The sequence below is a fragment of the Myxine glutinosa genome, chromosome 2, assembly GCF_964187855.1.
Source record: "Myxine glutinosa chromosome 2, kmMyxGlut1.1, whole genome shotgun sequence".
NCBI lineage: Eukaryota > Metazoa > Chordata > Myxini > Myxiniformes > Myxinidae > Myxine > Myxine glutinosa.
The window spans coordinates 97,322,327-97,348,402 of NC_136262.1; the positions used below are offsets into that span (position 1 = coordinate 97,322,327).

The following is a 26,076-nucleotide window of genomic DNA, read 5'->3' on the forward strand; positions in this document are numbered from 1 at the left end:
AAATCGCTCACTTTACCAAGGGGCTCGCTCTCCCCCCGTTCCCCTCCCCTCCCCTTCCCCCTCCCCCCCCCCCCCCCCCCCCCCCCCCCCCCCGCCCGGCAATGCCGGGTACTTCTGCTAGTACAACATAAGAATGGGAGTTTTTCAATAAAAGATTGGCTTTATACTAATGTTAATAAACCCACAAATGTAGATTTAATTAAAATGTTAAATAACGAAATGGTTTTAAAGTTGATAAAATACAAAGCTCTTTTCGAAATTCAGAAGAAATTTTATTTAAATTATTTTGGATGCAGATATTCCATGGGGAGATGGTTCAAGGGTAGTAAGGGATGAGGAAGGAGTTGAAGAAGAAAATGAGGCAAGGGTAAAGGAAGAGAGGGAGGAAATGGAGAATAAAGAGAGGGAGGAAAGGGAAAAAAGAGTGAGGGAGGAAAGGAAGAAAAGTGAGAAGGAAGAGTGAGAAAAAGGAGAGGGAGGAGAGGGAGAAAAGAGAAAGGGAGGAAAAATAAAAAAATATGGAAACCAGCGAGATTAATAAAAGATTGGAGGTATTATAGAATCAAAACCACCACCCCACCACCACCGCACCCCCCACCACCTAAATCAAAATCAACGCATTGAGGAGGAAAATAAAGAAATGAAAAGTCTAATGGAAATATTAGCTTTAAGAGTGCTTGACATAACTTCAATTTCAGGGAGTTGGTGATGTTGGTGTTATTGACTTTAGTTAAAGTTTAACATATATATATATATGTATTTTCCCTAAATAAATGGAGGAGAGAGTGAAGGCACCTAGCAGAAGTACCCGGCATTGCCGGGCGGGGGAGCGGAGGGGGGAAGGGGAGGAGAGGGGAACGGGGGGAGAGCGAGCCCCTTGGTAAAGCGAGCGATTTTTTTTTTTCATAGCGTCATAGCGTTCATAGCGTCATAGCGTTTCATAGCGTCATAGCGATTTTTTTTTTCATAGCGTCATAGCGTTCATAGTGTCATAGCGTTCATAGTGATTATTTTTTTCATCGCGTCATATCGTTCATAGCGGTCATAGCTTCATAGCGTCACAGCGTCATATCGTTCATCGCGTTCATAGCGTTTCATAGCGTCATAGCGATTTTTTTTTCATAGCGTCATATCGTTCATAGCGGTCATAGCTTCATAGCGTCATAGCGTCATAGCGTCATATCGTTCATAGCGTTCATAGCGTCATCGCGTTCATAGCGTTTCACAGCGTCATAGCGATTTTTTTTTTCATAGCGTCATATCGTTCATAGCTTCATAGCGTTTCATAGTGTCATAGCGTTCATAGCGTCATATAGCATCATAGCGATTTTTTTTTCATAGCGTCATAGCGTTCATAGCGTCATCACGTGATCACTCTGAACGAATCAGCGCCCACCTGCTCTGATTCCGTTGATTCCGTGCGCTGAAATGCGCTGAGGTAAATATGAATAAAAAATATAGATCGTCAAATATTTTGAGTTCGGCCATGTTCGTCCCAGGCTCAATGGCCATGTCGATGCCAAATATCAAGCACGAAAGCCTCTCCGTTTAGAAGTCTATCGGTAACATTACACACACACACACACACACACACACACACACACACACACACACACACACACACACACACACACACACACACACACACACACACACACACACAAACTGTGTTTTATATATATAGTATTGTAGGAGGAGGTGATGGTCGATTCCAAGGGATCTGAGTGATATATAGTATTGTAGGAGGGGGTGGTGGTCGATTCCAAGGGATCTGGGTGATATTTAGTATTGTAGGAGGAGGTGGTGGTCGATTCCAAGGGATCTGAGTGATATATAGTATTGTAGGAGGGGGTGGTGGTCGATTCCAAGGGATCTGAGTGATATATAGTTTTGTAGGAGGGGGTGGTGGTCGATTCCAAGGGATCTGGGTGATATTTAGTATTTCAGGAGGAGGTGGTGGTCGATTCCAAGGGATCCGAGTGATATATAGTATTGTAGGAGGAGGTGGTGGTCGATTCCAAGGGATCTGGGTGATATTTAGTATTGTAGGAGGGGGTGGTGGTCGATTCCAAGGGATCTGAGTGATATATAGTATTGTAGGAGGAGGTGGTGGTCGATTCCAAGGGATCTGAGTGATATATAGTATTGTAGGAGGGGGTGGTGGTCGATTCCAAGGGATCTGGGTGATATTTAGTATTGCAGGAGGAGGTGGTGGTCGATTCCAAGGGATCTGAGTGATATATAGTATTGTAGGAGGAGGTGGTGGTCGATTCCAAGGGATCTGAGTGATATATAGTTTTGTAGGAGGGGGTGGTGGTCGATTCCAAGGGATCTGGGTGATATTTAGTATTGTAGGAGGGGGTGGTGGTCGATTCACAGGGATCTGTGTGATATTTAGTATTGTAGGAGGGGGTGGTGGTCGATTCCAAGGGATCTGGGTGATATTTAGTATTGTAGGAGGGGGTGGTGGTCGATTGTGAGGGATCTGAGTGATATTTAGTATTGCAGGAGGAGGTGGTGGTGGTCGATTGTGAGGGATCTGAGTGATATATATAGATAGTCGCGCAGCAAGGAACATCACGTGATCGCTCTGAGCGATCGATTGCAACTCTGCGTCCTGTCGTGGGCGTGGCCAACGTGGCCTCATGCTCCCAGGTGATTGGCTAACTCGAGCTCGAGAGAGCCATAATGCGCTACGTTATGGCAAAAAATATGAATCTATCTAAAGATGAAAGGGAAAAAAACCTATGTGGTGTGAATGGCAATGTTCGTCGCTTAAATGTGAAAAAAGGCAATTGCTTTTCGCTCTGAAATATGTGCGAACACGTAACTGAGTTAATGGCGGCAGGGAACATCACGTGATCGCTCTGAGCGAATCAGCGCGCTGCTCTGCGACCGGTCAGATTCCGGTCATAATATTTCGCGCTGAGATAAAAAATATGGTAAAAGCATATTATGAAATTAATTTTTAGTTCAGCCATGTTCGTCGCAGGCTCAATGACCATGTCTGTGCGAAATATCAAGTATGTGAGTCTATCGGTAACATCTATCTATCTATCTATATATCTACCTCACACACACACACACACACACACACACACACACACACACACACACACACACACACACACACACACACACACACACACACACACACACACACACACACACACACACACACACACACACACACACACACACACACACACACACACACACACACACACACACACACACACACACACACACACACACACACACACACACACACACACACACACACACACACACACACACACACACACACACACACACACACACACACACACACACACACACACACACACACACACACACACACACACACACACACACACACACACACACACACACACACACACACACACACACACACACACACACACACACACACACACACACACACACACACACACACACACACACACACACACACACACACACACACACACACACACACACACACTGTTTTATATTTATAGATAGATGGTTTTAATTCTGAATTACGATCAGTTCCATTTGTATTTGTGAGGCTACGTGACTAAATGCATGTATTTTACTATGTTGCTTTAAAAACTCTGCCTCTGTTCTGTGAGTTATCTTGTTGGCTGCAGAGGAATGTGTGTGTGTGCCCTGTCTTTGACCCATCCCTTTGCTCAACAGCTAGCCACCTATATGAACAACCTGGCTGTAAGACCTTGCTCCACCAAACTTTCTCAGATACTCAATCACTGGTTTCATTGTGCTACAGGCCAAAATGCATGTTCAAACTGTGGAATCACCTACATCTGTTTCCACTCTTCATCTATGTTTTATCATGTTTTGACATTCCACCTTGACTAGTATTTATTCTCTGCTGTCTGAACCCTGTATTACTCATCTCTCCTACACAGGTAGTTATGAGGTTAATCTCCTTGGCTGTCTAAGCGTTGTTTATTGAGGCCCGAGCAAGCTCCACAGCTGTTTCTCATCAATGACCCCACCTACATCCACTTGTGTACATAAAGCCAAGGACCAAGGCACCCAGGAAGAAGAGTTTCATGCTTTCCAGTGTGTTACGGCTTCTCCATGCATGCATGTTTTAATGTGTCAAATCTGTATTAATAAATGTATTATTCGAACCGTATTGTGAATTCTTCCACATCACCTACCCAACTCATCCACTAAGTTTTGTCATAATCCGTCCACAACGTTTTGAAATATCAATACATCATGCTATGTGTAGTTTTGGCCTTATTTCTCAATGGTGAAGAACAGAATCACCTCCCAAATTATAGTACAGTAACTGGATCTTCACAAACATCTCATCAATTCTTCCTTGTGGCACACCCAACCTGTCCACCAAGATTTGTCCAAATCCATCCATAACCTTTTGAGACATCATGCGAAATATCGCTTTTGGTCCTATTTAAGACAATTGGAATCCCCTGCGATGAAGCTGCGTTTCTGGACCGATCACTTCGCCATCACAGACAGGTCGGTGGTCTTTCTGTCTTATGTCACCTCCTTTCTGGTATTGCACCCTCTGCTCTTTCCATGCTTTGTTTCCCCCCCCCCCTTCCCCACCCCCCAGGTTTCTGCAGTGTGTACAAGGTCCACCATCAACCCCCTTCTGGTGAAACTCCCAAAATCCAGGATCACTGCTTACCTACACTCATTTGTTCCTTTTTTTTTTACCCCGCTTGTGCAACCAACTTCCACATTCTTTTCAATCTTATTGCTCCCTCCATCTCTTCAAGACAGCTGTTCACCACCATATCAGATCATCCCCAATCCAAAACCATGATCACTTCTACCCTTGATAACCCTTCACCCCACCCACTCACCCACCCAATTGGCTCCTGCTTTCAAATTTCGAGTTTTCCCTCCTGAGAGTTTCCTTCTGTATCCAACTTGTCCACCCCATGCATCCTCTGATCCGATCAGTGTTCTAGTATTAGGTTAGGTCTTCCACGAGTCTCGACTATGTAAAAAAAAAAAAAAAAAAAAATCTCTCACTGGTGAAGAATCACTTTCGATATTCTCGGATCCATATCCAGAACTGGATCGTCACCAAAATCGAATAGATTCGTCCTTGTCACACCACACACCCAACATCAACATAAGATTTCGATCTGTCCATAACTTTTTGAGATGTCCTGTTCACAGACAAAGAAACAAACAAGCAAGAAGACGTCATGCAGAGCACGATACTTGTAAAATCCACCTCTCCTTGTAAAATCCACCTTAAAATCCACCCCCAAAAAGGTTGCCATTGATCCAGCAAATTGTCCATTTCATCAAGATTAAAATTGCCGATCTTGATCAAAGCTCAGGTCAACAGGATGAAAAGTGATGATTTTCAGATGAAAATTGATGATTTCAGAAGTTTGACCTAGAGTTGACCTTTGACATTTTGACCTCAAAATAGTTGGTTTCCCTATTTAGTGACTCAATGTGCAAATGCTGTTCAATTTTCAAGTCAATCGGATGAAAATTGACAGTTTTTCAGATGAAAACTGGATGCAGCTTTAGGTCAAATGAAAGTGCGATAAAGCACCGGGCATGGATGGCCTTGGAATCGAAACTTGGAAACTGCCTGATGTGAAGCCTACATTGTTACATTTCTGCAACAGAACATTTAATGGAGGTCACCCTAATCAATGGGGTGAAGCTGGAATAGTTCCCATTCACAATAAAGGTAATTTGGCATTTCCCACAAACTATCGTGGAATCAGCTTGACACAAACTGCAGCCAAAATTTACAACAAAATGTTGCTCAATCGCATTCGACCAACCATTGACCCACTGCTCCGCTTTAACCAAAATGGCTTCAGACAAAGCCGATCTACGGTTGGTCAGATTCTTTCACTGCGAAGGTTGGTGGAAGAAGCAAGAAACAGCAAGCTGGACAGGGAACTTGTGCTGTTATTTGTTGACTTTACAAAAGCGTATGATTCAATAGACAGAGACGCTATATGTTCAAAATACTACGTGCCGATAGTATAACACCTAAGATAACAAACGCGATCAAGGAGATGTACAATTGCACTTCTGCTGTTGTCCTCACACCTGATGGGCCAACTCGGGGATTTGACGTCACTGCGGGAGTGCTGCAAAGTGACACTCTTGCACCTTTCTTATTCATTATGGTGCTCAACTATGTGATGCGTACCGCATTGATGGAGGAAGATGGTGTCACATTACAACGCCTCATGAGCAGAAGACACCCTGCTCAGAAACTATCTGACCTCGACTACGCTGATGACATCGCTGTTGCTGCTGATCACTACAAGATGCACAGGACATCCTATCAAGAATCGAGGATATAGCCAGCAAAGTCGGTCTTCTTATCAATGCCTCAAAAACAAAGTACATGCACATACATCGTCGACCGATTGAACAACTAACTCTCAGGGCAGCAAATGGTGAAGTGCTCGAGATAGTTCAAGACTTAAAATAACTTGGCTCATATACTAACACTGCCTATGACGTCGGCTGCCACATTGGACAGGTGTGGGCAGCAGCAAACAAGCTTGAGAAAGTTTGGCGCGCCCCGCTGCAACGAAGCACCAAAATCCGGCTATGTAAAGCTACAGTTGAATCAATCTTACTGTATGGGTGTGAGTCGTGGACGCTGACTAGTAGCACGACACGTAAAATCGATGGAAACTACACCAAGCTCCTCCGTAAAACACTCAACATCCGTTGGCAAGACCACATCGCAAACGTTGAACTGTATGGTAATTTGCCAAAAAATTCTGATGTTGTGATGAAGAGGCGTTTGAGATTGGTGGGTCATGTCCTCCGGCAAGAAGAAGAAGCAGCAAATAGCATCCTACTTTGGAAGCCATCAGAAAGGAGAGTTGGTTGGCCGAATCTGACGTTGATTAATATTGTCTGCAGCGACACTGGGCTGCATTCAGACGAACTGAAATCCGCCGCAGCTCGCAGAGCTGTTTGGGCAAATCTGACAAAGTAACTTTGTTCTTTGTTGCTCTCATTTCTTTTTGGTGTTTTGTTTGTGATTGTCTGATCAACAATATGTATAAACAAGTAGTAGTTGTAGTGGTAGTAGTTCAGATGAAAATACATGATTTTGGAAGTTTGACCTTGAGTTGACCTTTGACCTCGAAAATAGTTAGTTTCCCAATTTATTGACTCAATATCAAAATGCTGTTCAATTGTCAAGTCAATCGGATGAAAAATGAAGATTTTAGAAATTCAATTTTCAGATGACCTCTGACCTTTAACCTCAAAATCAATGGGCTTCTCAATTGTGATGACCTCTATAACTTGGTGAAGTTTCATGATGATCGGTGTAGAATCGTGACCTGTAGGCGAGTGACAAGACAAACGAACAAACAAGAAGACGTCATGCAGAGCACGATACTTGCAGAATCCACCCTCCCCCCCCCCCCCCCCCTCCCAAAAAAGGTTGCAATTCATCCAGCAAATTGTCCATTTCATCAAGATCAAAATTGACAATCTTGATTAAATCTCGAGTCAATAGGATGAAAAGTGATGAATTTTCAGATGAAAATTGATGATTTTAGAAGTTTCACCTTGAGTTGACCTTTGACCTTTTGACCTAAAAAAAATAGTTGGTTTCCCAATTCAGTGAGGCACTTTGCAAATACTGTGAAAATTTCAAGTCAATCGGATGAAAATTGATGATTTTTCAGATGAAAATTGATTTTGGAAGTTTAACCATGAGTTGACCTATGACCCTTTGACCTCAAAAATAGTTAGTTTCCAAATTGAGTGACTTGATGTGCAAATGCTGTTCAATTTTCAAGTCAATCAGATGAAAATTGACGGTTTTTCAGATGAGAATAGATTTTGGAAGTTTAACCATGAGTTGACCTATGACCCTTTGGCCTCAAAATCAATAGGCTTCTCAGTTGTGACGACCTCTGCAACTTAGTGAGATTTAATAATGATCGGTTTAGAATTGTGATCTGTAGGCGATTGACAGATAGACAGACAGACAGCCAAACAGAGCAACAAACGCAACCGACCAATTTACTTGAAAAATCTTCGATTTTGCAAGTAACAAGAAGATGTCATGCAGAGCACGATACTTGCAAAATCCACTCCCCCCTCCCCCCATCAATAGGCTGAAAAGTGACGATTTTTCAGATGAAAATTGATGATTTTAGAAATTTGACCTGGAGTTGACCATTTTGACCTTAAAATAGCTGGTTTCCCAATTCAGTGAGGCACTTTGCAAATGCTGTTAAATTTTCAAGTCAATAATCAGATGAACAAGCGTTACGCCTTGGTCCCCCGTCGGTGAAGTGCAGCGAGTTGACAAAGTGGAAGACGCAAGGCGGCCATCTTGGATTTTGACGTGGTGACCCAATTTTCAATAGCGTTCTCCCTTATGCAAAGATACACCCACACACCAGATTAGAAGTTAGTAGTTCGTTTATTTTTCAAGATATTTCGCTCACAAGGTTGACATATATATGGTGGTGGCCATCTTGGATTATGACGTGGTGAGCCAATTTTCAATAGCGTTCTTCCTTATGCCTAGATACACCCACACACCAGATTAGAAGTTGGCACTTCGCTTATTTTTCCAAGATATTCCGCTCACAAGGTTTTTTTTTTTTTTTTTTTGGTTTTTTTTTGTATACAAGATCGAGGCTCGTGAAAGAGCGAACATTAATCACACAGAAAGACAAACAGACACACAAAACAAATAACATCGGGAGCGGTAGACAAGATGGGGAGAGAGGGGGAAGGACACAAACACAACATTTGAGAGCAGGGACCGAGAGACATGGAGACATCGAGAGAACTGTGGGAGGGAGAGGGCTTTGGGGGGGAGGCATGGGAAGGGGGGGGGGGGGGGATGGGAGAGGTATAAAACATATGGACACTGCCAAGACTTCCAGGAAAGAAGTTGGAATTTCAAACAAGGTGGATCTGGGGTGAATTAGTGGGGGTAGAAAAGATCAAGGTTATGGATGGGGGAAGATAAGAGATGGTGGTGAACAGCTGTTTTAAAGACCTGGAGGGAGGAGAGGGATTGAAGGGAGTGTGGGAGTTTGTTCCAGAGGCGGGAGAAAAGAGGAATGAAAGAGTGAAGGTGAGCAGAGAGCCGAGATTTCGGCAGTTTAACCATCAGAGGGTGGCTGGCAGATCTTGTGCGACCTGTAGGAATATTTGGGGGACAGAGCACAGAGAGAGCTGGGGGAGCAAGGCCGGAGAGGAGTCGGTAGAAGACAGAAAGACCACCTACCTGCCTGCGGTGAGTGAGTGAAAGGCCCTCAGAGATCGCTTCATCGCGGGAGATTCCAATGATTCTGAAAGCTTTGGATTCAACAGCGTGAAGCCGAGCCAGGTGTGAGGCAGGAGCACCAGCCCATAGGGGAGAACAGTATTCCATTGAGCTGCGGATGAAAGCCTTGTATGTGGTGAGGAGCTCAGGTGTGCCTAGGAAGGACTTCGCACGACGGAGGATGCCCAGTCGGCGACTGGCTTTGGAGGCCAGCTTGGAAATGTGGTTTTCCCAAGAAAGATCATGGCAGATGGTGAGACCCAAAAGCTTGAGCGACAGAACTTCTTGGAGAGGATTGTTGAGAAAGTAGATGGGAGGGTTGTCCAGTCGATCTTTTCGGAGAGACAAAGTAAGAGTGTGAGATTTGTCAGGATTGAAAGACATGTTCCACATGTTTGACCAGTCTGTGATTTTGTCCAGGTCTTCAGAGAGTGAGGAGGCTGCAGACTGCCGATCTGAGGGAAGAGGAATGGAGCGGCAGAGAGTGGAGTCATCAGCAAAGAGATCCAGAGGATTTTCCAGAGAGTCGGAGAGATCATTGATAAAGACCAGAAAAAGCACAGGGCCCAGCACACTGCCTTGGGGAACTCCAGTCTGAACGGGAAGGGGAGATGAGAGAAATCCATTCAGGGCCACACGTTGACTACGACCAGAGAGGAAGTCCGCAAGCCATGCATGGAGATTTCCATGGATACCATAGGAGGAGAGTTTGGTGAGCAGAGCTGGGTGCCAGACCGTATCGAAGGCACGTGATATGTCAAGGGAGACGGCTCTGATTTCCTGTTTGGCATTGAGGACCTCCATCCATTGTTGAGACAGCAGAAGCAGCATGTCCAGAGTAGAGTGACCTGGTCTGAAACCAAATTGATGATCAGAGATCAAGCCATTGGAGAAGAGGAAAGATTTCATATCCGAAGCAATGATGGATTCCATGACTTTGCTGATAATTGGGAGCAGGCTGATTGGTTCAGACATACATGGCGGTGGCCATCTTGGATTTTGACATGGCGACCCAATTTTCAATAGCCTTCTTCCTTATGCGTAGATACACCCACACACCAGATTAGACGTTAGTAGTTCGTTTATTTTTCAAGATATTTCGCTCACAAGGTTCAGACATATATATGGTGGCGGCCATCTTGGATTTTGACGTGGCGACCCAATTTTCAACAACCTTCTTCCTTATGCCTAGATACACCCACACACCAGATTAGAAGTTGGTACTTCGCTTATTTTTCAAGATATTCCGCTCACAAGGTTCAGACATACATGGCATCAGACATACATGGCGGCGGCCATCTTGGATTTTGACATGGGTTGCACCCACACACCAAATTCGAATGCGGTCCTTCGCTTACGCACGCACGTACGCCCGGACGGACGGACGGACGGACACACGGACGGAGGGGAAAACCATAGTCCCCCTTTCGCTCCGCGGTGCGACGGGGAACAAAAATGGCAATTTTAGAAATTTGACCTCCAGATGACCTTTGACCTTAAAATCAATAGTCTTCTGTATTATGACGACCTCTACTACTTAATGAAGTTTCATGACTATCATTTTAGAATTGTGACCTGTCGGCGAATGACAAGCAAACAGACAGACAAACAAACAGATGACAAACAGACGAGAATAACAAATGCAACCGACCAATATACTTGAAAAATCTTCGATTTTGCAAGAAACAAACAGGGGTGAATACATAACCTCCATCCATAACCACCATCTGCACACGAACCACCATCAGGATTGAGAAAGAATGCACTTTGAAAGTTATTGATGACAATAATATTGTGATGTTTTTGGGGTATGGATGAAATACCTTCATGAAGTATAGAATCGTATAAATTAGCATGCTCCAAGTGTTGCGAAGAAGAATAACCGACCTCGATGTATCTAAGTAGTGTCGAATGTCCGGATAAGATTGTATATGTGTCTCCATATGAGGGGTGGAGCTATGCTAGTTAGGTAGGGCTTAAGGATAAACCCCAGTGTGTAATTGCCCTGTGATTTTTCCCTTCATTGTTATTGCTTCAAAAAGGGCCGCCATTACAACTGCAACAATCGCACTGTAAATGGACTCATTCGCTCACCACGTCGCCAGGGCCGACAGGGGCAGCATTTGCCGATCGTACCAGTCAGGCCCGTCTCACAGCCTTCGACGTCATCCGAACATTCCCGAAGAGAGATTAGACCGCTCCCCGACGAATCGAAACGGGGAGGCCACGTCCGGCCTTCATGATTGAGTAGCGCTCGGTGATTGGACAGAGAGTGTGACGTCATCGTGGAACATTCGGGAGAGCAAGAAAAAAGAACGCAGTCTTGCCATTTCGTATCTCTCTCAGTCCTGGCGCTGGTTGGAGATAGTCGCATTTCCTCCTTGTTCCGGCTTGCTCACGGGCGTGTGGTCTTTGGTTCATGTGCGCTACTGGGAAAGGGTTGGTGAGAAACAGTGGTTCGAAACAGTCGGAACTACAAGGCACAGGATCGACGTCGGCGGTGGACTGGGTCCACGTCGTGTTTCCTCTGGACGTCGAAGAGCACACTCCATGCCATTTTGTGCGTTGCCCGCATGGTGGTTTGGAGGCGACGAGTGACCAGCAAGCCTTACCAGCCATTTGGGGACGCAAAGCTGAGTGCCGGCCGATTACCACAGCGTCATTTATTTTCTTTTACTTTCGTTTTCCCCATGTTTGTATACGAGTCTGAGTGGAGACGTCTCAATTAGGAATGTTCGTTTTTACCTTACCTTTCATTGTTATTTGCATTTATTTTCATTAAATCATTATTTGTCGAATCTTACTTTTCTTGTATTGTGGATTTTGCTGTCGCGTCTTTGAGTCTGTGGGGTTTGGATTAACCCCTGCATGTGTCCGATCAGACAAGGCCTCAAACCTTCCCGTGTGTGCGAAAAGATAATACCGCCAAGTTGGGTATACGCCTCGGAGTAAAGTTGTGGAAGGATTATGACAGAACCTGGTGGATGAGTGGGTATGTGACAAGAACGAGCCAATTAAATTTTGGTTAAAAGTCCGGATGCAGATCCAACCTAGCACTGGGATAAAACATGTAAGCCGTTCAGCCAGATGGAGGTATGCACTCTACCGAGTGCCGTTCCAGTTTTCCTTGTAATTAGTTCCTCTTCAAGCCTTAACAAAGTAAGCATCTTAAAAATAAATAAAAAGAAAAGTCCTACTTGAGGGTGGTTTCTCCATATTTCATACATAGACTTCAAAATATGTACTTTTCCCTCATCAGTGTCTGCGAGGATCTTGAAAATCTCATGAAACCTCAGGGTAAAAAGAGAAAAGGATGGACCATTTTGAGCGAGAGCAATGTAGAGGGCAAGAGACATAAGCATTGAAGGAAAATGATGCACACGGTCAATAACGAGGGAAAGAAACTCCTTCCATTCGACTTACTTTGCCAAAGCGCTGAATGAATGGCTGAAGGATTTGGATGCAAGATAGAGCAGGGTCTGCACAAAAACCTCGATTTTCAGCGGAAAGAACGTCCCATCCTCATCTATTGGCAAAGGAACAGGGTAAAAAGCAGTTACAAACAAAAAATAAAGAAAGACACCGTTTGGGTTTTCTGACGGTGTTATCACCATGCCAGATTCCTCACCGTCATCTTCGTGGCTCAGCTGAGGGATGTTCTTTAGAATGGAGAGCAATTCTTCATTGGTCTTTTTACTCCGAATTGCCTCGAGCAGGGCCTGCGCGATTGGGTACTCTGGCAAGGAACCTGCGGAGTGAGGGTAAAAAAAAAAGGAGCGAGTCTCATAACAGGGTGGTCAAAGGGTGTGTGAAACGAATCGAGGATGCATACACAAAATAGCACCCGCTTACTGTTGCTCTCGTCGCCATATTTGTGCAGGCAGGCTGGGCTGGCAGGCAGGAGTGGTGCAAAGTTTTCCGGAACATTCTCAACGATCCGTTGATAGTACGACAATCTGTGGAAACAAATCACATCAAACATACCCGGGTATACCCACGTATGGCAACGGCTTTTTAAACTAACAATTAACTAAAAGAGGGCTGGCAGGATAGCCTAGAGGTACGCACACCGCCTCAGAGTTATTTCACCTGGTTTGAATCCCGACCCAGTAATAAACCATCATCCTGGTGTTTATCAGTGGAGGTGAGGCATCAATGTGTGTGCTGTCCCTCAGATGGATGTTAAACGGGACGTCCTTTCTGCCAGTATTAGTCGGTGGATGTTAAAGACCCCACTGTTCCTTTCACTAAAAGTAGGTGAGCTATCTCCGGCACCCTAAATAAATTACAAATTCCTGATCAAGAGGCATTGCATGAGCGACACAGCCGGGCCCTCAGCAAATGATGTTACCCTGCATTTAATATGTGGCATTAGTGTCATTAGGACTGGGGTAAGAGGGTTAGGAAATTATGTTGGGGTCGGGAGGGAGGACAGGCAGCAAATGTTCAAGGGAGGGGAGAGAAATGGAGAACAATAAATGCTGGTGGACTGGAGAAGCATGTTATCAGTAAAACCGTGCGGGAGTGAAAGAAACCAACCGAAGGCATTTCTCGAGAACTTCCCGCACATACTTGGGTTTAGGCCCTCCCTGGTCCAGTGTCAGGCAGTCTGACCTGGTCAAAAGCACGAACAAATTACTGAAGGCTTTACCAAATAAGCCAAAAAATTCTAAGTGCCATTGATATAAGCTTGATGAAAAAGCAAACACTTGGTGCAGTAAGGGGTGTTGGATATTAATTGTGCAGAATTCGGTGATGTGAACATCATCACTCAGTCACAAAGTTCAAAGTTCATGCACAAACCGGAACCATTTTGCTTCACAGGCTCACGCCATACTTACCAGTCCTCCCAACTCCAACGGAACTGGAAATTGCTCAGATGATGAGAGAACCAGTTAATGAACCTGCAAAACAAATTAATGGTAATGTGCAATGTTTGTATGTATATTACCAACTGTCATAACACTACAAATGAAAAACGTTAGTTTTAAAATCAAAGCTAAGTTTTCTGGACCAGATCCGTTGCGTCTTTCTGTCATCTTTTCATCCCTGTGTTGTTGGTTGTGTTTTCGTCCAATTCCCCATGTTTATCCATACCTTGTTGTGGTGTATTGTCAAATTTGTGTCCCTGTGAGTGTCTGACCTACTCCCCAAAGGGACGCTCGTGGGCGTCACAATTCTATCCTTGCTCTGACACACACCTCATTCCACTTTCTTTATCCTAAGTGCTCTCCTTTCACATTCCTCAACTTTATTTCTTTCCCCAATCTCCGCTGAAAAAAAACCCATTTCACGCCAAAAAAAAAATCAATGAACTCATTCTCTCTATTCTTTTCTTTCTTCATTCATTCATTCTTTATCCCTTCCATTCTCAACACCTCTCAATTGAAGTAACATTCCTCCTAAATGAATAAGAATCTTACTTTAAAAACGTTTAACAACACTTTAAAATGCCTTATTTGCCTCATCTCTCTGTCAAAGCCTGTTGTTGTCTTAAAATCTTAGGATCTTGAGTTTGAGCCCCTGAGTGCATTAAATAACACCAGGTAGATTGACTCAACCTGCCATCCTTCTGATGATGGCCAAATGAGTACCAGCCAACTGGAAACGGGGCACTGCATCAGCAGCACATACACGCTCTCAGTAATGATGCAACCAGCAGCCAAAGGCTGCACACAAAATAACCAATTTTTTTTTTCAGGAACAAGCTATGTGTTTTTCTTCTTCATCTTGATATACTCCTCTTCATCTTCTCCATCTCAGTTTCCTTTCCAAACCTGTCAAAATCGCAAAGGCTCAGCCCATTGACTGTGTTCCAGGACAAACATGCCGATTTTCCTCCGTGCCTTCAATAACCCTTCATTTCAACCCTCTTGTGATGTCAGTCTTCATGTATCTTAATTGGGGATCATGAGACGTTGAGCGGCCTGCACATGACCATCACCTCTCCTTCACATCCATTAATGGTGTCAAACCCCTCCAAGTATGTACCCTCCCCCACATCATCTTTTCCAAACATGCGTCCTCCCAATTCCACCCCTTCTCTGTGTTTCTCAATTCGGCATCCCTCCTCCTCAAGTTCCCCCTTTCTAGCTCCCCCTCATCACAGCCTCCCCCATCTTTCCCCTCACTCTGCCCAATCATACCATTTTCCCCACACAGTTTCCCCCTTGCCCCACCAACTCTCCAAGTTCCCCCACCCATTACCCAACCCCGCACTCCCTTTCCACAATTCTGCACCCTCACAGCAGTGTCTCCTCACATCTCTAAGTGTGTAGTCGTCAAACATCTGAGGACTCCAATCCAATCTGACAGATCTCTCAATCCAGGCTGCTGATGATAACCCGAACTTCATCTGCTTAACAGAATGTTTCCTCCCACAGGACGAACATGACTCCTTCATGTATTCCCCTAGCTATTGCTACCTCCACCACCGAAGGTGGATGGAGGTTATGTTTTCACCCCTGTCTGTCTGTTTGTGAACACGATATCTCAAAACGTTGTGGATGGATTTGGACAAAATTTGGCAGAGAGGATGGGTACATGTCAAGCACAAAATGAGTAGATTTTGGTGAGGATCTGGATTCGGATCCGGCTAGTAGAATTTTTTAAGTGATTCTTCACCATTGAGAGATAGGGCCAAAAACGATACATACTAGGATATCTCAAAAAGTTGCGGATAGATTTGGACGAAACTTCGTGGAGAGGTTGGGTGTCTGACAAGGACGATTCGATTCGATTTTGGTGAAGATCTGAATATGGATTAGGATACGAGCATTCTTTAATTTTTGAAGGGATTCTTCACCATTGAGAGATCAAACGATCAAACGGGCGAAAATCGATATACAACGTATTTTTAAAAGTTGTGGACGAGTTATGAATAAACTTGGTGGACGAGTCATGAATAAACTTGGTTGGCGAGTCATGAATAAACTTGGTGGACGAGTTGGTTAGGTGACCAGAACAAGCCGAATTGATTTTCGTTCAGGTCCGAATCAAGACAAGACAAGATAAACATCATATCTTGCTTCAACACAAGATAAACTAGAATAGCAATCAGAGAGTGCAAACCCTCACCAGGATGTATTTTCAGTGGTTTTTTAAGGCTTTTTTTTTTTTTGTATACTCGACCGTGGCTCGTTTAAGAGCTGGCACATCAAACACATATTAGCACATTAAAAAAAATAAAAAAAAACTGACGAAAAACAATAAAGGGAGCATGAGACGAGATGGAGAGAGAGGGAAGCACACAAGTACAACATTTGAGAGCAGGGACATCGGGAGATCTGTGGGAGGGCGAGGGCTTGGGGGGAGGAGGCATGGGAAGGGGTGGAGGGAGGATTATTATCGGCGATTATTGCAGATGGCATCAGCAGAAACAGATCACTACCTTCCCGATTTTCAGCACAGAATCGGGTGTCCATTTCCTGACTGAAGTGGTCGAGAAATGGAATGGACATGTTTGAGGTAGAAGAGCAAGGGAGTATTGGCGGCAGTGTTTGGATGATGGATTTGTCGTTTTACAACTCTCGGCATTGTGACAAACAACACAGGCTTTTGTGTTAAAACAAATATGGCGGCCAAACCACGTGACCGATGACGTCATCATTTTTCTTTTCTAAACTAATTTAATCCTGGATTATGCTCAAGAAATTTCATCTTGATCGGATGAAGTTTTGTACTTGTCGAATTATGACATCATAATGGAGGCACCTATGACATCATCATTAAAATGTTTTATTCCCCATGGAGAGTTCTTTACAATGAGCCATGTCTCAATTTTTTCTATTCAGCCCTTTTGGAGATATAGAGGTGCAACGTTTTTCGTTTTTTCCAAGTTGGCGGCCAAACCACGTGACCAATGACGTCATCATTATTTTTTTCCTCCACCAGTTTATGCCGACATGGCGCTCAATAAATTTCATCTTGATTGGATGAAGTTTTGTACCTGTCGAATTATGACGTCATAATGGAAGCACCTATGACATCATCATTAACATATTTTATTCCCCATGGAGAGTTCTTCACAATGAGCCATGTCTCAATTTTTTTCCATTCAGCGGTTTTGGAGATAGAGGTGCAAAGTTTTTCGGTTTTTCCAAGATGGCGGCCGAACCACATGACATATGACGTCATAATTATCATTAAAAATTCTACAGGTGGAGTTGCACCTATGGTGAAAATTTCCTGTCAATCGGAGCTACGGTTGCAGAGAAAATCATATTTATTCTGTGCGGACAGACAGACAGACAAACAAATAGACAAACAAATAGTCCGTGGGCTGAGTAGGGTTTACATGCACCCCCCCCCCACAACTTAACTTCCCGGGTATGTCCATGTACCCCCCACCCTAGGGGTTAGGAAAAACCATGTTAACAGAAAAAAAACTCATTCCCTCATAGTTTGACCTCTGGTGACCTCATTTGCATATAACACATATCATTGCAAAGAGTGTCCCAGGACAAACATTTTGAGGGGTCATATGCAACCATAGGATGACTAGGTAAAAAGTTATGGCCATTTGAATTTCGCCTACCCCTAATTTTCGGAAATCACTGACACAGGGGGGGTAACATCAAAATATGCGTGGGAGGTACCTTGGGAATGAATTTTTTTTCTGTTAACATGGTTTTTCCTAACCCCTAGGGTGGGGGGTACATGGACATACCCGGGAAGTTAAGTTGTGGGGGGGGGTGCATGTAAACCCTACTCAGCCCACAGACTAAAAAGGAGTCAAATGCAATACCCTCTCCTCTGGCGAGGGTAACAAAGAAATAAGATTTGGTGCCTCATAGCCTGGGTAAGGAAGATTGCCAAACTGAGATAGCCACATCTGCTTTCAATTTCCCTGTGTGAACCACTCATCAAAGCTAATACTACAAAGAAGCAATACCAAGAGATTGCGCCTGTAAGACCACAAATGAACACATGAGTTGCTTTCACTTCTGACACCAATCCTTCACAAATATTAGTACAAACTTTAGTTAGTTGCAACAGGCTGGACATTCTATTCTCACCTTATCTCGTTCAAGGATTCTCGGCCTCCTTTTTCCACCCTCCCCACTTTGTGCCTTTTCAGCTCAACCCCACCCTGTTCCTTTCTTTTAAGAATCACTATATAAAGGCTGCTTTGACCAGAGGACTAGAAAGATTGAGAGATTGCTTGGTGGTGTGCTGCGCCCCATGCTGGTGTATTCCTTCACATTTCTTTGCTCTATTTCTTTGATGTAACCAAGTGAATTTTAATCTCTCCGGTATTAAACCTTCATTTAATCTGCATCGTGGGGACATTGAATTATTATTTCCACGACACCACCCATCGACTTCCTTAACAACCCTCTTGAGGAGGTTCAATCACTCAAACTCTTCCGTCTCACTTTTAGCCATGATGTTTCTTGGGCAAACCACATACAGTGCATTCAGAAAGTATTCAGACCCTTCACATTTTTCACATTTTGTTATGTGCAGCCTTATGCTGAAATCGTTTAAATTCATTTTTTCCCTCATCAATCTACACTCAATACCCCATAATGACAAAGAGAAAACAGGATTTTAGAAAGTTTTGCAAATTTATTAAAAAGAAAAAACTGAAATGTCACATTGACATAAGTATTCCCTTTGCTATGACACTTGAAATTTAGCTCAGGTGCCTCCCATTTCTCTTCATCATCTTTGAGATGTTTCTACACCTCGATTGGAGTCCACCTGTGGTACATTTAATTGATTGGACATGATTTGGAAAGGCACACACCTGTCTAGATAAGGTCTCAAAGCTGACAATGCATATCAGAGCAAAAACCAAGCCATTAGGTCGAAGGAACTGCCTGCAGAGCTCAGAGACAGGATTGTGTCGAGGCACAGATCTGAGGAAGCCTCCAAAACAATTTCTGCTGCATTGAAGGTTCCCAAGAGCACAATGGCCTCCATAATTCTTAAATGGAAGAAGTTTGGAACAACCAGGACTCTTCCTACAGCTGGCCGCCCTGCCAAACTGAGCAATCGGGGAGAAGGTAAGAGAGGTGACCAAGACCCCGATGGTCACTCTGGCTGAGCTCCAGAGATCCTGTGTGGAGATGGGAGAAACTTCCAGAAGGACAACCATCACTGCAACACTCCACCGATCTGGGCTTTATGGCAGAGTGGCCAGACGGAAGCCTCTCCTCAGTGAAAGACACATGAAAGCCCGCTTGGAGTTTGCAAAAAAGCACCTAAAGGACTCTCAGACTGTGAGTAACAAGATTCCGTGGTCTGATGAAACCAAGATTGAACTGTTTGGCCTCAATTCTAAGCGTCATGTCTGGAGGAAACCAGGCACCGCTCATCACCTGCCCAATACCATCCCAATGGTGAAGCATGGTGCTGGCAGCATCATGCTGTGGGAGTGTTTTTCAGCAGCAGGGACTGGGGGACTGGTCAGGGTTGAGGGAACAATGAACGGAGCAAAGTACAGAGATATCCTTAATGAAAACCTGAAACAGAGCGCTCAGGACCTCAGACTGGGCCGAAGGTTCACCTTCCAACAGGACAATGACCCTAAGCTTACAGCCAAGACAATGCAGGAGTGGGCTTAGGGACAACTCTGTGAAGGTCCTTGAGTGGCCCAGCCAGAGCCCTGACTTGAACCCAATCGAACATCTCTGGAGAGACCTGAAAATGGCTGTCCACTGACGGTCCCCATCCAACCTGACAGAGCTCGAGGGGATCTGCGGAGAAGAATGGCAGAAAATCCCCAAATCCATGTGTGCAAAGCTTGTCGCGTCATACCCAAGAAGACTCGAGGCTGTAATCGCTGCCAATGGTGCTTCAACTAAGTACTGAGTTAAGGGTCTGAATACTTATGTCAATGTGATATTTCTGTTTTTTCTTTTTAATAAATTTGCAAAACTTTCTAAAATCCTGTTTTCTCTTTGTCATTATGGGGTATTGAGTGTAGATTGATGATGGAAAAAAGTGAATTTAAACGATTTCAGCACAAGGCTGCAACATAACAAAATGTGAAAAAAGTGAAGGGGTCTGAATACTTTCTGAATGCACTGTATCAATGTTGGCCTCCAAAGCCAGTCGCAAACCACCTCCATCATGCAAGCAACGTCTAAAGTTTTATCTTCCTGCAAGGCCTTCCTGCAAGGCATATTGATGGCAGTACTGCTCTCCTCTCTGGGCTGGCACCTCTTTATCACACCTTGCTCAGGTTGATGCTGTAGAAACCACGGCCATCAAAATTATTGAAATCTCCAACGATTAAGCTGAGCCTCTGAACTTTCGTAATCGCAGACAGGTCAGTGGTCTCTCTGTCTTCTATCTCCTCCTTTCTGGTATGACACCCTCTTTCCTTTCCGTGCTTTGTCCCCACCCACCTCCCTCAATTTCTGAAAGGTGCATGCAGTCTGTCGGTAACCCTGTTCCAAAATCCAGACTCAATACACATCTCCACTTATTCGTTCCTTTTTTCATGCCTGTGGAGCCAACTTCCACAGTCTTTTCATTCTCATTTTTCCCTCCAGGACTGCAAGATAGCCATTCACTACAATCTCAGGTCACATCCACAACCATGATCTTTTCTACCCCCATTAACCTTCCCCAAGCCCACCTCTTTCTGGGTTTCCATTTTTTCTTTCTACTTCTGTGACTGAGAGTTTGTGGCTGTATCCATCTTGTTCAACCCATGTCCTCCCCTTGCATTATTCACTTTCATGTCTCACTTGTGCCAAAGCACCTAAGACTAGTGCTGTCCAAGGTAAACCATGTCTTCTTCCATGTACCTGCATCACCAGATTTTTTATTTATTTATCTTTTTATACATATGATCAAAGCATTTCAGAGAAATGATGTGACATTGTAAAAAGCAAATTTTGAGGAGGAGGAACTGAAAAATGGCTCACCTATCCAGGCAAGTGACGTTCATCGTCTCCAGACGCATGTAGAGCATTTCTGTGGTCTGTGCGAGCTGTGCGGCGCAAGTCAAGGTTGCACGTAAATCGAGAATGTGACAAATTACATTTACACTCCATGCACACTCACCGTGATCCCGAACTGAACCAAGGACACCCCCCACCCTCTCCACCACAAAATCGCAAGACCTGTAAGTGTGGATACGACCTGAGGTAGAGAGCTGGGCTGCAACTTGCATAGCTCTATCAGTAGAGACGTGTACATCACTTGCACATGCGGTGGGCTTGGCAGGCGGAATAACTCACCGAAGACCACCTGCACACGAGGAGTGTCAAACGATGCTTTGGGAGGTGACCAATTAACTGTTGAAACATCCAAAACACATTGAGTCTTTGAACCAACTACCTGCTCATAAGTCACAATTGCAACCACCTGCATTCACAGTTGTCCAAGAAAAAAAAAAAGTTAAAGTCCAAGCCATAAAACGTTTCGCACCACCAAACCAAATCCAATCACTGATGAACAAATCATAAATATTAGACAGCAAATTTCAAGTTGAAGGTCGAATCATTCTCCAACTTTTTTCACTCTTCTTCCTCTTCATTTATAGATAGCATGACCTCAGTGAATGACTGCTCATTGTTGTTACTGGTATTTTAAGTGTGTCACAGGCATATCAAACCTCTCTAAGCATCCTAGCCTAGCATTTAAGCATATCAGGCCTGAAATTACAATGCTTTGTGGAAAACTATGCATATTGCTTTGAGCAAATCACCCACAGTTTCCAAGATTCGTTCTCACCTCAACAATCATGTAGTTCAGAGGGATTTTGTTCCGACCCGGGTAGCTCAGCAACTGGGCAGCACTGTAAAAAAAATACATGTACAATTAAGAAACACTATAATTGGCATCGTGTGTAATGCGTCAAAACGAAGCTCAGAAACGAAGAGGAAACGGAAATGGGAAGATGCACAGGTTATCAAAGTCTCACCACCCCTTGCGTTCTTTCCAGTGAGATTTCATGATGCAGTGCAAGTTCTCTTCTATGACGAATCGCTCGATAGAATGGCTTCCAGGCATGACTGGGCCCTAAAGAGATAGCATTTATTGTATGTAGCACTGGGAGAGCAAACATATGAGATGTAGAGAGATTTTACTAACAATGGACAACATATAATTATTTAAATAGGAATGTTGGAATGGGTGCACGATCAGGAGGTTTAGGGAGCCTTGCCTCTGGAGCATCAGTGTAGTCAAAGAGGCGAAACACGACATGCGGGATGGGGTACACGGCATCGCAGTTGCTCGGAGGTGGCGTGAATGGTGGCAGATTGTGTTGCAGGGCCTCGCACAGCACAGAGTCAAAGGCGAGGTATGGCCGCAGGAGATGGCGCTCTTGCCAACGGTCGGCTCGCATTCGCTGGATCTGCGCCCACAGGCAGTCCAGGTACTGCCATGGAGAGGTCAAAAGGAAGGGCGGATTAGCAAATGTTGTCTGATAATCCCGGGTTATTGGGGATCGAAGAGGGATAAAAGAAGAAAAATAAATAATTATACAGCAAAAAGTAATAATAATGTTCGTTAAAAAAAGATAATGTAAAGAAAATAAACTTCATACAAAAATCAATACTAAACTGGTTGATAAATCCATGATGTCAGATGGACAATAATTAAAATAAATTAAAAACTAGAAAATAGAATTTGAAGCAAAGGTGTCACTGGATATGCCGCCACCTGCATGAGATGTGAACCCACCGTTACATTGGATTTCAATTAAAGGTCACGTGAGATAAGGAAGATAAGCCAAAGGGAGACAATATCAGATGCTTTAACTCTAGTTATGGTCTGCAAAATTATTTTCAAAGGGCAAGTGACCTGAGACCTTTTGAACACAAATCGAATCAGTTCATGTGTGCGCCAAATTAGGTTTGAATCCCTCCAGTGTTTCACAAGTTATTGTGGTAACAAAAAAACAAAAAACAAAAAATAAACAATAACGGGCTGACGGGGGACAACCCAAAAACATAATGCCTCTGGCCTTAAGGTGTGGTGGCATAAAAACTCATGAAGGCTCAACGGTTTTCCATTGACAAAAACAATACTGTTGAACCACCGACCTCTTCCTGAGGATGCGGAGCGCCCGAAGTCCAGACTTGGAGCAAGGATACGTGAGTCTTTTTTCTCTGCCTGCATGGGCCAAAGAACACTTGTATTACGCGAAAAAGCCAAAAGTCAGTCTATGACTCGTTGAGAGTGAGCACTACAATCCGACAAAGAGCCATGCTCGAACAGATAAACGGTGATTCCATTAATAATAATTGCATCTTCAGAAAGTACAGATTCTCTAAAAGGTTCTCACTTGAGGTAACTTTCGATGGTGGACAAAATTTTGTCCATCTCAGCATCTTTCTTCTCATACAGCTCTTTTCCCACCCAGGGTAGAGAAGACAATATTGCGTACACGTACCAGTCTGAGCGCACCTACAGGTACAGCAGGGGTCACTGGATCCAAACAAATAAAACACATTGAATAACTAGAGCAATGAGACTGTGTCTCCAATATGCCGCCACATAGTCCCACAACGGATAGATGCCCTCTTTCACTGTCCGAACAATAAACAAGTTTGGTTTAAATCCCTTTAGCTGTTTTGAAGGATCATATTTTCACCAGCCTTGACAGGTTTCACATCGATCGGTGAAGCGCTTTCAGAGAAGGGATTTTTTGAAATATCGGCTTTCAAGCTAATATGGCTGCCACACCACATGACATATGATATGAAAAATGTACACACTGCATATGTATGGGTGGAGGATCACGTTTGTGAAGTTTCGTGTTCATCGGATACAACACCACAACAGGCATTTTAAGGCCATTTTCCCTGCAAGAGCGGGGGTTAGCCTTGCGGTCCCCATGACAATCTTCTCCATTTTGCCCTATTTTCTGCATCTCCCCTTGTTCACCCCCTTGCCCGCATTTCTTCTTCGACCATCTTTAGCCAAGTCTTTCTCGGTCTTCCCCGTCCTCTACTTCCTTCTACATTCATTTCCATCACTCTTCTCAACCAGTCACTTTCATCCTTCCTCAACACATGACCAAACCATCTCAAACTGTTTCTCTTCACAGCATCCATCACAGGCTCTATTCCCATCATCTTTCGCAATTCATCATTTGTCTTCCTCTCTCTCAACGATACTCCACACATCCACCGAACCATTCGCATTTCCACCCTTTCCAGCCTTCGTTGCTGCTCTATGTTCATTACCCATGTCTTGCTCCCATAAATCATAACACTTCTCACATGCAGCATACACCTTTCCCTTCAGCTTCAACGACACTCCCCTCCTCGTCAGCACGCCACTCAGTTCCCGAAACTTCTTCCATACACCTTTCCCTTTGTGTTCACCGGATAAGGTTCGTTTTTCTATCCACGATGGCTGCCAAACAACATGACCTATGATGTCATTATTTTCAAACTACATGCAACAGTGGTGCTAGATGATATTTGTATAATGTCGCATTGATCGGGTAAGTGGTTTCAGAGATATAATTATTTAATATTTCCTTCAATCCAATATGGCTGCCACACCATGTGACCAATTATGTTTTTGTGATCATCTTTTAATCGCCATGCTGAGTCAATGACACATGTAAAGTTTCGAGTCAATCGACTTGGTGGTTTGGGAGATGTTTTTACAAGGTTTAGGTTAAATCCAATATGGCTGCCAAACCATGTGACCTATGATGTCATAAATTTAATATTTCAATACAAATGAGTCATAGAGCATGTGCATGCAATTTCAGATTTTTAGGATAAGGAATTCGATTATAACATTTTTGGCTGATAAACCACTTCACCTATGATGTCATCATTATCATGCTTTTGTTCCCCATTGGGAATACTTGACAATGTGCCAAGTTTCAAATTGTTCCATTCGGCGGTTTCCGAGAAATATTTTTTTCTTTTATTTGCATTTATTCCAAGATGGCTGCTATACCACGTGACCTATGACATCACAATTGTGATAAAAAAACATTCTGGATGGGTGTCACTCCTACCCTGAAAGTTTCGTCTTAATCGGATATGTGGTTGCTGAGAAAAATGAGGTTTAGCCCGTATGGACGGACAAATGGCCAACCCAAAAACATAATGCCTCCGGCCACCTTCGGGGGCGGAGGCATAAAAATAACAAATACAAACAAAACTTCACTTTTGGAATCCTTGGGGAGGAGGAAATTCATCCTTGAAAAATGCCCAATTGAGTGCGGTGAGAAAATTGGCGCCATTGTTGTGACGTCTCTGGTAGCCAGAGTGCCCCCAGGAAGTGCCGGCACTTCCCCCAAGCTCAGTGGCTGTGTTGTGTTTGTCTCATCTAACAGCCATGTCTCGTGCATTCACATTTATGTCCACATGTGAGATGTGTACGACAACTCCACTACAAGCCGAATAAATTATCGTGTGGTTCCCTCAATTAACACTGAAAGAACCACGGAAGGCAATCGAGCGTTACTTCAAGGCGTTCAGTTCAATAGCGGATTGTACTATACATGCACCGGGGGGGGGGGGGGGGGGGGGGAGAAAGAAGAAGAAGAAGCTGGAAAGCCTCACCTGGTCGATCCCGCCGGCAGTTCCCGAAACTGCAAAAATAACTCAAGCGAAAAACGGATTTAGAATGTGCAGGGAAAATAATGAAAATATTTATTCAAACGGAACCCGATAACCAGAAAAGCGTGCCGATAAACTAAAACCTAAATGGAACGCTCCCTCGTCGGACTTAAAATACAGACACAGGAAGAAGATAACTTGAAAATAATGGTGTGTGGTTTTATTTAGTGCACTTAGCTCAAATGGGCTGAAGTCTCCTGTCAGGAACAGTGT

At 44.0% G+C, this 26,076-nt stretch overlaps 1 protein-coding gene across 2 annotated transcripts in view; it reads right to left on the minus strand.

Annotated features, from left to right (window-relative positions):
• The window catches only part of NCBP1 (nuclear cap binding protein subunit 1), a 65,504-nt gene that overhangs the window by 23,857 nt on the left and 15,571 nt on the right, over nucleotides 1–26,076 (minus strand). Inside the window, exons 6-18 of one of the 2 annotated variants that reach the window (XM_068107696.2) lie at nucleotides 23,559–23,680; nucleotides 23,317–23,386; nucleotides 22,434–22,649; nucleotides 22,191–22,288; nucleotides 22,001–22,064; nucleotides 21,404–21,514; nucleotides 21,190–21,254; nucleotides 14,149–14,211; nucleotides 13,847–13,921; nucleotides 13,160–13,263; nucleotides 12,936–13,055; nucleotides 12,731–12,833; nucleotides 12,505–12,598 (exon numbers count right to left, since the gene is read on the minus strand). In XM_068107696.2, coding sequence (XP_067963797.1) covers nucleotides 12,505–12,598; nucleotides 12,731–12,833; nucleotides 12,936–13,055; nucleotides 13,160–13,263; nucleotides 13,847–13,921; nucleotides 14,149–14,211; nucleotides 21,190–21,254; nucleotides 21,404–21,514; nucleotides 22,001–22,064; nucleotides 22,191–22,288; nucleotides 22,434–22,649; nucleotides 23,317–23,386; nucleotides 23,559–23,680 — 1,305 coding nt within the window. Of the gene's footprint in view, nucleotides 1–12,504; nucleotides 12,599–12,730; nucleotides 12,834–12,935; nucleotides 13,056–13,159; nucleotides 13,264–13,846; nucleotides 13,922–14,148; nucleotides 14,212–21,189; nucleotides 21,255–21,403; nucleotides 21,515–22,000; nucleotides 22,065–22,190; nucleotides 22,289–22,433; nucleotides 22,650–23,316; nucleotides 23,387–23,558; nucleotides 23,702–26,076 lie in introns of both variants that reach the window. The other variant, XM_068107697.2, reaches the window with a different exon arrangement.